This window comes from Scylla paramamosain, chromosome 29 (genome assembly GCF_035594125.1).
Source record: "Scylla paramamosain isolate STU-SP2022 chromosome 29, ASM3559412v1, whole genome shotgun sequence".
Taxonomy (NCBI): Eukaryota; Metazoa; Arthropoda; class Malacostraca; order Decapoda; family Portunidae; genus Scylla; species Scylla paramamosain.
This window is the reverse complement of record NC_087179.1, coordinates 12,601,880-12,615,729: the sequence shown is the minus strand read 5'-3', so window position 1 is coordinate 12,615,729 and position 13,850 is coordinate 12,601,880. Positions and strand designations below refer to the sequence as shown.

At 41.5% G+C, this 13,850-nt stretch overlaps 1 protein-coding gene across 5 annotated transcripts in view; it reads left to right on the top strand.

Annotated features, from left to right (window-relative positions):
* Positions 1-13,850, top strand: part of LOC135115334 (uncharacterized) — a 92,821-nt gene that overhangs the window by 4,019 nt on the left and 74,952 nt on the right. Inside the window, exons 2-3 of one of the 5 annotated variants that reach the window (XR_010275958.1) lie at positions 5,446-5,500; positions 7,834-8,467. Coding sequence is in view for 1 of the 5 variants with exons in the window: in XM_064031976.1 (XP_063888046.1) it covers positions 9,671-9,674 (4 nt within the window). In the remaining 4 variants the exon portion in view is untranslated. Of the gene's footprint in view, positions 1-5,445; positions 5,501-7,833; positions 8,468-9,439; positions 9,684-13,850 lie in introns of those variants that run through there. The other 4 variants (XR_010275960.1, XR_010275959.1, XR_010275961.1 and 1 more) reach the window with 4 other exon arrangements.

The following is a 13,850-nucleotide window of genomic DNA, read 5'->3' as shown; positions in this document are numbered from 1 at the left end:
ATCTAGTTTTAAGGAGACTGCCTGCAATGCATACTCACTCATCTTTAGTAATGTACTCTCTTTTTGTCAACAAACTGGTAGAAACTAGGACGAGGCGAGACTTGAGGGGTGGGAAGGCGCTGGCTGCTGCATGATAAGGTTACCAGCATAAGTAATATTATGCACATAGATAGTGTTACTTCTGTTGATAAGAAAACTGCTGACACTGGAAAAGTAAGCTAGTGAATGTCGGACGGGGAAATTAGGACGTATAAATTTCTGTTCTTGGCGTGACAAAATTAAACCAGTATATTAAAACGCCTTACTTTCTCACCACGACTATTTTCAAAGGCCACAGAGATGAGTAGCCGGGTTCCCAAGAGTGTCTCCTGTTGATAATATAGAAATTTTGTTAATGTCGCTACACTCATAGAAACACCTGTAAAAACCCGTGTCACTTTAAATGGAACATGTTGAATGATGCCCAGGTGCGGCACAGAAGTTTTTCAGAATATGGTCATAAAGGCGCGCCTTCACCTTCAGATGGGAACGTAGGGGCTGCTGTGTGGGGCAAGTTCATGGTGATAGTGATGAGGAGAACGAGGGACAAGGACAACGCCGACGAGGAGGAGGAGGAGGAAAAGGAGAATCATAATTTCAAGCCTATGTGTATAAAGTGCCTGCAATGTGAAGAGCAAGTATTTGGGAGAGCGAAGTCGTAGCTGACGCGGCAAAGAAAACGTAAAAAAGGCTTGGGAAGGAACAACACTCAGTATGCTGTAACCGTTGCATTTGCTTCTCATTGGTGCGTTATCTTCTTAGGAACATCAGCAGGTACGCACAGCCACACACACACACACACACTCAAAAAAATATCTTTACAGTTTGGGCAAGATAAAAACTGACACCAAGGACGGATCCCTCGATAACAGGCTGCTCATGTTGGTGCCCTTGCGTGTGCTTGGTACGTTTAGTGCATCTGTCTGTATCTATCCATATATAATAAGATACATAGATATCAACTGTATTCAGTACTTCTCCCATGCCTGGTCGTATTTGGCACACCGCACACTGACACGCCGACTTTGCCGAGACTAGCGGGTTGTTCAGTTATAAAACATAACAGACCGTACTGGAACGATACTTTTTTAAACCGTGTACGCTGGACACCTGCTGTATATCGCGTGGGAGGATACCAGGGCATACTTTCGATAGAAGCATCAGGGTAACTACATTAAACTGACTGTGTTGGGGTACACCGACTGGTTATCATCGTATTCTGGCAGCCACCCCTTCAACACTATTCGAACTTGAGCATGCGGTGCGCAGTAGGAACACTTGTCACTGCTGTTCATAGTACATACAAGCAACATTTACTAGGTTATTTGAAACCTAAAACTTATTTATGTTTAACGGTATTTAACAGTATTGGTCATTGCTGCCTGTGCTTGGTGCCAATTGTGATAATAAGTACAAGTATTCCTAAAGCTTTCCCCATGCACGGGTTCAGACAGGCTGGCTGCGAGAGTACGATGATGTGACCTTCACTCCCTTGATCCCTGAAACTTATATTGTCTCTTTATCTGGTACTTTTTCTTATATTTTGCCATCAAATCTATAACAATTTCTGCCCAGTGCAAGGTATTCTGGTTTTGAAGAGTGTTTTCATAATTATAGTATTAGTATGCTCTCGGGCATTGTGGAAGTATTTGGCCAGCTGTGCAGTGTCTGCGCTCCTACCAGGGGCTGTTGATTCTTGGTATAGGGATTGTGCTCAGCGCAAAAATTATGGTTAGTTTCGTGCCTAAGTTCCCAATTGTGTTCAGTATTGTGCTCAGCGCACCAAAAAAGTTAAGCACGGCCCAGGGCGTGCTTAACTTTGTGTTGATCTTTAGGAAGAAAAGATGGCCGACCGTCAAGTATCCCGAACCCGCCATCTCGTGAATTACCGACTCCGTAAGATTTGCCGCGAGATACATCGGAGACTCGTACAGGAAGGAATAATGCATTAACGCGAGACCAGACTGTTATGGTGGCTAGGGTGGGGTCAGGGGGGGTATAGCGCTGCCACTTTTGCTAAAACTATGCTAAATAACTCCTGCGACACATCCAAAAATAGCTAGAAATAAGATGGAGATGTGATTATCACCTAAATGTTATAACATCCCACAAATAATTAAGTCAGCATACATAAAGGATGCATCACGAGTTTCTGCGAATATTGCCAGAGGCGAAAGTAAAGGTTATTTTTAAGAGGGAAATGTTCTGTGCACATATGCCCTGTTGATTTCTTTAGTCGTGTTATGAAAGTCAAGTATGACTTGGCGACAGATACAACGGCCGGGCCGGGAGGGTATCCATGGCGGGGCGGGATGTGTAGTCCGGGATGTCCTTTGGTAAAACTGTGAATAATTCAGTCATAATTTCTTCAAGTTTTGGAGCTTTGCAGTATCCCATGACGAGACGAGCGACGACAACGGACAGATATCGATTATCGATAAACATTACACGGTTATATTATGGATGCAATAAACGACAATTAAAATAATAGATGCGTGTCACCATGCATTGCCTGCCCGGTTAGGGAGTGGGCAGGAGTAAGGATGGCACCAGATCAGCTCATTGCTAGTCAGTCACACGCAATTTCCCACCAAGACTGTGACAGAGAATACATTCATGATTTATTACACGACTTAAATAAATTGGAGTGTGTGGACAGGGTGTTTCTCTGCCATGGGTACACTTCCCGGCGCGGCCGTTGTATCTGTTGCCAGGTCACACTTGAGTTTCATACCACGGCTGCTACACAACGCCTCAAAATGTGTATGTGTATAAAATATTTTCAACTTAGAATAAGCTGTACTTTGACTCCCTGGCAATATCCGCAGGAACTCGTACTACAGCCTGTGTGCATCTGTACATCAAATACGAAACGTGGCATGAGTATTATAGTGTTGCTAGAAAAATGTTATTCTCATTAACTTTCATAGTTGTTTTAAGGTGGCCAACTATGTTATGTATAACTGTATTTAGAAGGTAATCTGAAGGAATACAGCTGGCAATTGCGTTATTTACTTAATGAAAATAAATAAATAAACTCATGATGAAGTGCAACACACTCAGCCAGCCTGACCCAGGCACGGCGTGGCGGTGGCCTCGTCCTGACACGTTACTTTTGTTAACTTACGCTAGGTTCAGTTAACTTGAGGGTAATTTGAAATATAAAATTTACTTAGGGAAAAGTTAATAATAATGAAAGTATAACGTTGAACTCATCGGGGACGGCGAGGCGCGGCTGACCTCGCCCTGACATAAATCACCACATCCTCCCCCTGGGAGGCGACCCATCTGGTTTTGTTTTAGGAAAAGAGGCAGCACTGCACCCACACCCTGACCCCGTCCCAGCCGCTAAATTAGGCTGTCCTTACTGTGGTACTGAAAGTAATGATTACTCAGCGTTATTTAGCCGATGAGGAAAACGAAGCACAGCATCAGTGATGACCTTGGCTGCTGTGTGAGTCATGGGACATAAAATAGTCTTCGAACTGTAGAAATATTGTTAGTCTGTCACTAGAAAAGTAGAAATACCCTTAAGAATACTGTGACCTCAACTAGAGCCTTTTCAAAGTGTCACGGGGTGGGTCTTTGATTGATGATTGTCTCTCTTCCTCTCTCTGTCTTCATTAAAAGTTTTTTTATTAAATTTTGGGATATTTATTTGAAGCTGGTATTGATGTACATTTGCTTTGATTTAGCTGTTATTAGTGTGTGTGTGTGTGTGTGTGTGTGTGTGTGTGTGTGTGTGTGTGTGTGTGTGTATATATATATATATATATATATATATATATATATATATATATATATATATATATATATATATATATAATATATATATATATATATATACACATATATATTATATTGTGTTGTGGAGTGTTTTGAGTGTACTGTGGAGTGTTTTGATCTGTTTTGGGGTATATTGAGGTGTTGTGAGTGTGTCGAGGTTATTTTGGGTGTTTTAAGTGTTTTGGGTGAGTCTGGGTGTGTTTGCGGTCTTTTTGAGCGTATTTGAGTGGTGTGTGGGGTTTTCTGGGTGCATTTGGGTGTGTTAGGAGCGTATTACGTGGTGATGTGTGTGTTTTGGATGATTTAAGCGTGGTTTGGGTGTGTTTGGATGAGTTTTGTGGGAATTTTGGGATGTTTTGGGTGTGTTTTGGGATGTTGACTGTGTTTGGGTGAGTTTTGTGGGTATTTTGGGGTGTTGAGAGTGTTTTGTGTATGTTTTGGATGTGTTTGGGTAAGTTTTACGCTCTCTCCTTCCTAGGAACTAAAAAAGTGCAGGACATTTCAATATTTATAAAGTGTTTTATAAAGTGTAACTACAGAGAGAAAGAGAGAGAGAGATAACTAGCAATAACACACACATACACACACACAAACTAATGTGTTTGTGCAGACTCTTTTGAGTGTATTTGAGTGTGTGTGGGGGGTGTTTTTGGATACGTTTGGCTATGTGCAGGATCTTTTGATTGTATTTGAGTGTGTGTGGGGTGTTTTGGGTGTGTGCAGGGACTTTTGAGTGTATTTCAGTGTGTTGGGGTGTTTTGGGTGCGTTTGGGTGTGTACGTACGGAGCCTTTTAAGTGTATTTGAGTGTGTGTGTTTTTTTTTTTTTTTTTAGTTGTGTGCAGGGTCTTGTGAGTGTATTTGAGTGTGTGTGTGTGGGTGTTTTGGATGCGTTTGGGTGTGTGCAGGGTCTCTCTCTCTCTCTCTCTCTCTCTCTCTCTCTCTCTCTCTCTCTCTCTCTCTCTCTCTCTCCTTCTCTCTCTCTCTCTCTCTCTCTCTCTCAGTAGTTACACAGGTTTTCAAGCCTGTCTTTACTGTTCTAGTGATAGATTAATAAAATTTCTATATTACTAACAGGAGAAATACGATTTTAAAAGGGTCTAGTCGAAGTGACACAGGTTTTTAATGTGTTTTTTACGGTTCTACTGACAGCTTACCAACATTTCTATATTATTAATAAGAGAAAACGCTTTTGAAAACCTTGCTAATCATCTTTGTGGCTTCGGGAAACAGTCGTTAGGAGAGAGAGAGAGAGAGAGAGAGTAGAAGCATTTTAGTTAAGCCTATCCTGCGTTGGTTCGTGCGTTTGCTGCTGTGACACGGTACAGCAGTGAGTGAAATTTGGAATCATAATCACTTAGGGAGTGTTTAGTGGGGAAAGAACAGTGAGGAAGTGAGGATATTTATATTACTTGAATTATTTCTTGATAACAAGTCATTTTTTTTTTTGTATGTGTGTGTGTGTGTGTGTGTATGTGTGTGTGTGTGTGTGTGTGTGTTGGTGGAGGAGCAGAGACAGGTGGCGCTTGCCAGGGTGAGCGGCTGGTTGTAGTGTTTTGGCCGGCGCTGGTCAGTTTTGCCCAACGCAGTCTGGTGATAAGTGTTTCCGTATTGCCGGCAGCTTCTCCCTGTACAAAGCACCGTCACGCAACACCAGAGAGCCATGAGTACGTAAGGTAAGCCCAGCGGTGCCAGCCTACCCTCAGTCAGCCTTACTGCCTTCCCAGCACCACCTTCCTCCTGCCTGTAGTGTCTTGTAGCAGTTTATTAAGGTTTTTGTTCGTTATTTAGGTATTTTTGGGGGTTATTTATTTATTTTTAGGTTTTGTTTACGTCTGAGTCTAGAAAACAGCTGGAAATTTATGCGAATATTGAAGAGTCGTCAATATGTAAACAAGCCCTCAGCTGAGGTACAGGCGTTTTCAGTTATTATTTCCTTCGTCTCTCACTTATTGTAAGCCTAACATGTCACAAGATACAGTCACTTGCCTAGCTTTCATATCCGCTGGTCAGATATATCCGCCATTGCTTGGTTTTGGTGTCATGAAGTAATAAAAAGGGTAATATGGCCGCCGGGTCCTCTACTGAGATCGGCGCCGAAGGCCTGTTCCGGCCTGTGGGTTCCAATATTTTTTTAAATATTTTCTTTAATTAACTTTATTTGGCTTCTTTAGTTAGTTTTTATGGTTTCTAAAAATATTTCGTTGTTTGTTGAAGTGTTTTTCTTGCTTCAGTTAAGTAAATGAGCTGAATTTTCTGTATTTTTTTTTTTTTTTTACGTAAATATAGGTCCGTTTTCACGGTTATTTTTAAACAAGCCGGTTCTTGGCTTTTATATTTGAGGCTGTAGTGAAGCTTTTATTGCTTTAAAAAATCGTTTATGATTTTGAAAATGTTTTGCGTTCCTGTTGAGTTAAGTATGTGCATTTTCAAATGGCTTTTAGTTCCGTTAAAAGTGGTGATTTTGTCATTTTTTAGATTCTTTATTTCTCTATTTCAGCTTGTAACTAACATTGCATTGCTTGAAAATATAATTCAGATTTTTTTTAAGTGTTTTTTTTACTGATGTAAAGTGAGATGGGCGGACATTTGAATGGTTTTAATGGTGTCAAAGTTTCCAACACTTTTTCCATATTTCTGTTGATATTTCTTTACGACTACTCAGGCTGGAGATGTTTTGATCTTGTGAATATTAATTAAAGTAATTGTCAAGTCAGAAAATAGAATGCATTCCAGCCTAGCTTCATTTTTTCTAGGGGTCAATTTTAAAATGAAATACGTTACGTACGTAAGCCAGCGGCCGGGGGAGCTCGCCTGTGACGTCATCAACAGGCTGGGACTTGCCCGGCTCCGGTGTCTCTTGGTCAATATTTACTGTAATTTCCAATGTTTTCCAAGTATTTCCAGCTGTTTATAAACTCAGGTGTGTAGATAGCAGTAGTAGAAGGAGGAAAATAAGAGAAATGGAGGAGGAGGAGCAAGAAATAAGGAGAAATGAAGAAGGAGAAGGAGACAAAACATGTAAATGTCAAGAAGACAATCTTTAGTTTAGTTTCCCCTGCTGCGCTGCCATTCTCTGTCATAAGTGGTGTGTTTTTGTTTTTTTTCTTTTAAATGTGTTTTTGGGGTGTATTTATTAGTGTTGTGAGGTGTTTTGATTGTGTCTTAGGAGTGTTTAGGAGTGTTTTGCATGTATATTAGATGTTTATCAGTGTGTTTTGGGTGAATTTTTGGCGTTTAAGTGTGGTTTAGGTTGTTTTTAGGTGTATTTTACGTGCTTTGACTGTTGTGGAGTATTTTGAGTGTATTGTGTGGTGTTTTTGGTGTGTTTGGGGGTACATTGAGGTGTTGTGAGTGTGTGTTCAGTTTATTTTTGGATGTTTTAATATTTTGGGTGAGTTTGGGTGTGTGTTAGGTTGTCTTTTGGGTGTATTTGAGTGTGTGTGGGGTGTTCAGGGTGCGTTTGTGTGAGGTTGGGGCGTATTCTGTGGTGATGTGCGTGGTTTGGGTGTTTTAAGCGTGTTTTGGGTGTGTTTGGATGACTTTTGTAGATTATTTTGGGGTGTTTTTGGGGTGTTTTGGGTGTGTTTTGGATGTTTTGATTGTGTTTCGGTGACTTTTGTGGAGATTTTGGGGTGTTGGGAGTGTTCTGAGGATGTTTTGGATGTGTTTGCGTGAGTTTTGCGCTCTCTCCTTCCCAGGGACTCAAAATGTGCAGGACATTTCAATGTTTTAAAGTGTTTTATATTAAGTGTAACTGCTGAGAGAGAGAGAGAGAGAGAGAGAGAGAGAGAGAGAGGAGAGAGAGAGGAGAGAGAGAGAGAGAGAGAGAGAGAGAGAGAGAGAACTAGCAATAACACACACACACACATACACACACACACACGCACAGAAACCAATACACTCATAATCATTAAAATTCCCCGCACTTTTTGAATCCCTAGGAAGGAAAGAGCGCGATACATGACGAGACATCCTACAAAACCTAACATTTCTGCCAATATTACAGGATGGAGAGGTTAGGATACAACACTGAAGGGGGTTGAAGAAGCCTTGGGGATACCTGAAGGAGATGCATTGAAGGAGGGAGGCCTGGAGGTGAAGGAAATGCAGAAAATTCCTCAAATACTGAGCGCTTGTCTGGTTAGACCTTCCTTCACTGAATATTTCGACCGAGGCTTCGAGATACGAGATGAGAATCCATTATTTAGTGTTTTAAGGCAGTTTTTAAGTGTTTTTTTAGTTGTTTTTGGGTTGTTTTAATGTTCTTTTTGAGTATTTTGGGTTTGTGGAAGGAGGGAGAAAGCTTAAGTATAGTAATAAGACCGAAAAAAAGGCTTCAATTGAGAGTTTTAAAGTCAACCTAGGGTATATTAAGCTTTTTTAAGTATCTTAAGCTACCAGAAGAGAGGAAGCTTGAATTTAAATACTAGGATAAGGTAAAAACTTATTTCTTGCATCAGGAAAAGAGAAAAGCTTAATATCATCTCCTCCACTCCCACCGGTGAGCCAGGTGACCCCCCAAAACAGCGCTAATCCTGCCTACTTGTGGTGTGGCAGCCCTGATCGTCCCCATTCCTCCCTCCTCCTTCTTCTCCTCCTCCTCCAGCAAAGAAGAGACGTTTTAATCAGCTGGTAAACAGGTTAGTGTTGTTGTTGTTGTTGTTTTTTGTTGTTGTTGTTGTTGTTGTGTTGGGGTGGTGATGGTTGTTCGTCGCTGTCTCTCTCTCTCTCTCTCTCTCTCTCTCTCTCTCTCTCTCTCTCTCTCTCTCTCTCTCTCTCTCTCTCTCTCTCTCTCTCTCTGCTATTATTATTTTTATTATTATTATTATTATTATTATTATTATTATTATTATTATTATTATTATTATTATTATTATTATTATTATTATTATTATTATTTTACTACTACTACTAGTACTACTACTACTACTACTACTACTACTATCACTACTACTATAACTACAACTCCCTCTATGAGACCACACATCCACACACAAACACCAGCTCCACCACCACTACTACCACTACTACTACCACAGGGTCCGAGTACACGCGGGAGGCGTTGTAATAATGGTGGGTGCTGTGTTTAGCATGAAGAAGGTGAACGGGGTGTTGGGGAAGTTATCAAGGAGATTACTACCACGCCCACCCCTGCTACTGCCCTGCCCATTGGGACGCCCAGCCTGCCGCGCACATACAACTAACTGGCAAAGGTTAGTGGTGGTGGTGGTGGTGATGCATGATGATGATGAGATGATGATGATGAGAAGCAAGTAGGAGGAGGAGGAGGAGGAGGAGGAGGAGGAGGAGGAGGAGGATAAGGAAGAGGAAGAGGAGTATGGGGTGGGGTAGGAAGAGGAAGAGGATGAGGGATGCTTTATTAGGAGGAGGAGAAGAAGGAGGAGGAAGAGTAGTAGTAGTAGTAGTAGTAGTAGTAGTAGTAGTAGTAGTAGTAGAAAATACCAAATATTAACACACACGCACTCTCTCTCTCTCTCTCTCTCTCTCTCTCTCTCTCTCTCCTCTCTCTCTCCCTCTCTCTCTCTCTCTCTCTCTCTCTCTCTCTCTCTCTCAGGCGGTGGTGGGGGAGATTGGGGCTGGAAGTTAGCGGAAGAGGAGGCGTGGCACGTGACAATGCAATACAGTGTGTGTGTATATATCTGTGTGTGTGAGGGTGGAGGAACAGTGACAGGAATCGCTGGGTAGTGTCGGGGAGGGCGGGCGGCTGCAGTGTTTTGGCCGGCGCTGGTCAGTCATGCCCCCACACTCTCTGGTAATAAGTGTTTCAGTATTCCCCGCAGCTTCTCCCTGTACCAAGCACTGCCACGCAGCACGAGAGAGCCATGAGTACGTAAGGTGAGCCCAGCGGTGCCAGCCTTTCCTCATTTAGTCTTACTGCCTTCACAGCTTACCCCTACCTCCTCCTTGTAGTGCCTTGTAGTTGTCTATTAAAGTTTTGTTCGTTATTTAGGTATTTTTGAGATTAATTTAGTTATTTTTTGGTTTTGTTTACATCTGATTCTGGAAACAGTTGGAAATTTAGGAGGGATATTGAATGGTTGTCAATATGTAAACAAGCCATAAGCTGAGGTACAGGCTGGACAACGATGCCAGCCATGCTCTGACGCCGAATCCTCACGTCCAGGTTTATATAGGCCCGTGGTGTATCCTAAAAAGTAGTCTTCCGCTAAAAGATGTAATTTTATAATATCCATAATAGCTTAGACCCCTTCTACATTCACAAATTATTCTTGAACATTTTTTGCTAATGTTCCCAGCACTCCTGGATTCTAGCACTGTCTATTAATATTTTTAGATCTAAATATTAACAAAGAATTTCTCTCATAATCTATAATATCAATCGTGGGATATTTTCTCTTATCTTACAATGTTTTGTGATTGGGATTTTCCACGTGACAGCCGAGGAGAACCCGAGAATATGGTTATTTCCCAGTTGCCGCCTTTCCCCAAATATCAACAACTGATTTAACGATTTGTAGCTCTTACAATTTCATTTAATTTTCGTGTTGCAAAGTTTTACTGATTCCAAAAGTATATGCAAAATTTTGTTTAGATAACCAAGAAGAAAAGTCATTTTTTTTTTTTTTTTTTTTTTATTCATGACCGTTCCTTTAGGCTGTAAAATTTATTTCATGGGATTATTATTATTTGGATGGTCTCTCTCTCTCTCTCTCTCTCTCTCTCTCTCTCTCTCTCACTCTCTCTCTCTCCTCTCTCTCTCTCTCTCTCTCTCTCTCTTCTAATTCCTATTTTGTCCCATGAGAAAAGTAGTGGAGGTGCGGCGAAGTGCTTCAGAGTACGGCCCTAAGAGCGTGAGTGGACATGCATGGGTGTGGTGCAGTCTGGGTCGCGCGGAGTGAAAGTGGCGGCCTTTTATGTGCATGTATAGAGAGATGAATAATTTCAAGACATTTTTCCTCATAATGTTGGATAATTCTTTTGACTAACGACTTTTTGGGGGAATGGCACCTTCAGCGTGACAAGAAATCATCATCTGTAGAAAAGACACTCATGAGAACCTAACTACCTGTGTAGCAAAAGGAAAAGGAGAAAACTAGTTATATATCCAATATCACCTCGTTTTTTAATAACTTCTCTAGGGCCTCACTCGTCCCTCCGATATGTTTCCAGCACGTGGGTGATCCTCAGTTGTTTCATAATACCGTGAAAAATAACCAGGTCTTAGTGGTACTCGAACTTCGGTTACGGAAACCACTACGCCACCGCCACACTGAACTATCCCAATCTCCACCTACTTATAAGTAATATTAATTCATTTGTTCGCAGTTTTTTACAATTTTAATGCTTACTTGTGGCTTATGACCGGTTTGAAATTATGATGAAATGGATAAATAAGTGGGGAGACGAATGAAACGAAATGGAGATGGTTGTATATAGTCAGAAGTTCAAGTTATAGGGAGAATGTGAGTTAATGTGTGCAATACGTTTGTGCTTAAAAATCAGCCAATCCTGTGAGCTGTACTAAGGCGGGTAGCCAGTCATGTGGACTATGGCAAAACTGCCCTTTATACAATAAAATAGATTAACTTGCACATTTCTGTAATCACTAAGGACTCATACATGATCAGAACTTTATATTAAAAGCATAAATCTGCCCTGTTCTCCTCTGAAGGCTGCAAAACGAGTAAAACGAGAGGGTGACCATAATTTTCAGGAGTGTACCAATGTTATTGCCATTCTCTCTCACAAAGTGATAGAAAATGAAAGATGAAATGGTAAACTTAAAATATTCTGCTTATCCAATTTAAACAGGAAGTTACATACGTAGAAAAGTTTTAATCTGATCCTTTATGTAATCTAATTTCAATCTAGTTTTTTTTTTTCCATCCTATTGCACGTCCAAATCTTGATCTAATAACTCTCTCTCTCTCTCTCTCTCTCTCCCTCTCTCTCTCTCTCTCTCTCTCTCTCTCTCTCCTCTCTCTCCTCTCTCTCTCTCTCTCCCTCTCTCTCTCTCTCTCTCTCTCTCTCTCAACAAAAACAGCAATTTGAGGGAGATTTCCTGTGACTGGAAGACAAAGGAGTTTTAAATGAAGGAGGCTTGCATTTTTCACATATGTATTTTGACTGACAACGTTAAGTCAGGATGAGGGGAAAAGTGGGAGAGAGAGAGAGAGAGGGGGGGAGGGGGGGGCAGAGGGGGAGAGAGGCAGTTGGGGAAGGAGGGTGGGAGGAGAGAAGAGGATTTCAGGTGATAAAGGGAGGGATGGAAGAGGGGGGGACAAGAGGAAGGGTGGGAGGAGGGCAGGTTGAGGTGGGAGAGGGGGGCCGGAGGGAGGGATGGAAGAAAATAAACAAATAAATAAATAAACAAATAAATAAATAAATAGGAGCAAACGAGAGAGAGAGAGAGAGAGAGGATGTGTATTTTTGCTTATTCTTATTTCTTTCCTTCTACCTCTATATTCTAATGCAAGTGGGGCTTAAAAAAAAAGTGCAACGATTACACCAGTTTCTTATATTTATTTGTTTATAGATTTTTATGTACGTCGACGAGCTTGAAGGGGAATATTCTCTCACTCTTCCCTTCTATTTCTTGTCTTTTTATTCTTCCCTCTTCATTCTTTCTCATTTACTTTATTACTTCCTTTCCTTCTTCCCTTCCTTCCGTTTCTCTCTAACTTTCCTTCCTGTTCCCAGCGCAATTCATTTACATTACAACTCTATTTTATTTCCTCATGACCTTGAGCTAACGTTTTATAATGTATTTTATAAATTGCTTGTATGTTTAATATCCTGTCTGCTCCGTAGCTCAGTGGTAGAGCAGTGGATGTGCGTTTACAAACCACGTGTCGCAGGTTCGAGTCCTGCCGGAGCTACGTTGTGTTTTTATCGATACGTGTGTGTGTGTGTGTTTCGTGTTGTTTTATTTTGAAATTCATAAAACTTGTGTGGAATAATACGTAGACTTGCTACGACGAGGTGTGTGTGTTTGTGTATAGATAGGGTGGGTATGTATCTCTCTCTCTCTCTCTCTCTCTCTGATGCATCTCCGATTCTGTTTGTGTTCCGCCTGTCCTGAGCAAGTTGTATTTGTGTTGTGCATGTGTAAGTGTGTGTTTGTGTGTGTGCTGCAGTGAATATAAATGTGGTGTTTGTGTGAGCGTGATGTTGAGGGGTTCAGAGAGAGAGAGAGAGAGAGAGAACTAACATCCCTCTCCAAGACTAAACACAGCACATTAATTCATTCTCTCTAATTACTGTGCGTACATCTCACTAATGAATCTCTCACACTATATAATTAATATCACCATAACAATAACAATAAGACTAGCAATGGTGGTGGTTGGTGGTGGTGGTGGTGGTGGTGGTAGAAGTGGTAGTAATACATTCATCACCACACACAAACACACATACACACACACACAAAGGACGCCTTCCCCACCCACGCCCTTTGTGAGACTCCCAAGGACGCTGTATATTGTCTGATGGGCGTGGGCACTGATGAGGAGAAAGAAGAGGAGGAGTTGAAGTACTGAAGGGAAGAGAAGTGATACCTATAGAGAGAGAGAGAGAGAGAGAGAGAGAGAGAGAGAGAGAGAGAGAGAGAGAGAGAGAGAGAGAGAGAGAGAGAGAGAATATTGAGTTTAAAGAAGGAAATTTAAACATAATGGAAGAGGAGAAAGAGAGAAACGAAAAAGGGAAAAGAAAGAAGGGGATGTGGGGGGAGAGAGAGAGAGAGAGAGAGAGAGAGAGAGAGAGAGAGAGAGAGAGAGAGAGAGAGGGGGGGGAGTAGGGTATGGATGGGAACAGAGATAAAGAGTTAATGTGTCTTAATGGAGAGAGAGAGAGAGAGAGAGAGAGAGAGAGAGAGAGAGAGAGAGAGAGAGAGAGAGAGAGAGAGAGAGAGAGAGAGAGAGAGAGAGAGAGAGGGGGAGGGACGTAACTATGGAAACTGATATAGTCCACACAAAATTACGGTACTTATCGATGGCTCAGTGGTAACGTGTTTACCTGTCAATTCGAGGGTCCGAGTTCGAT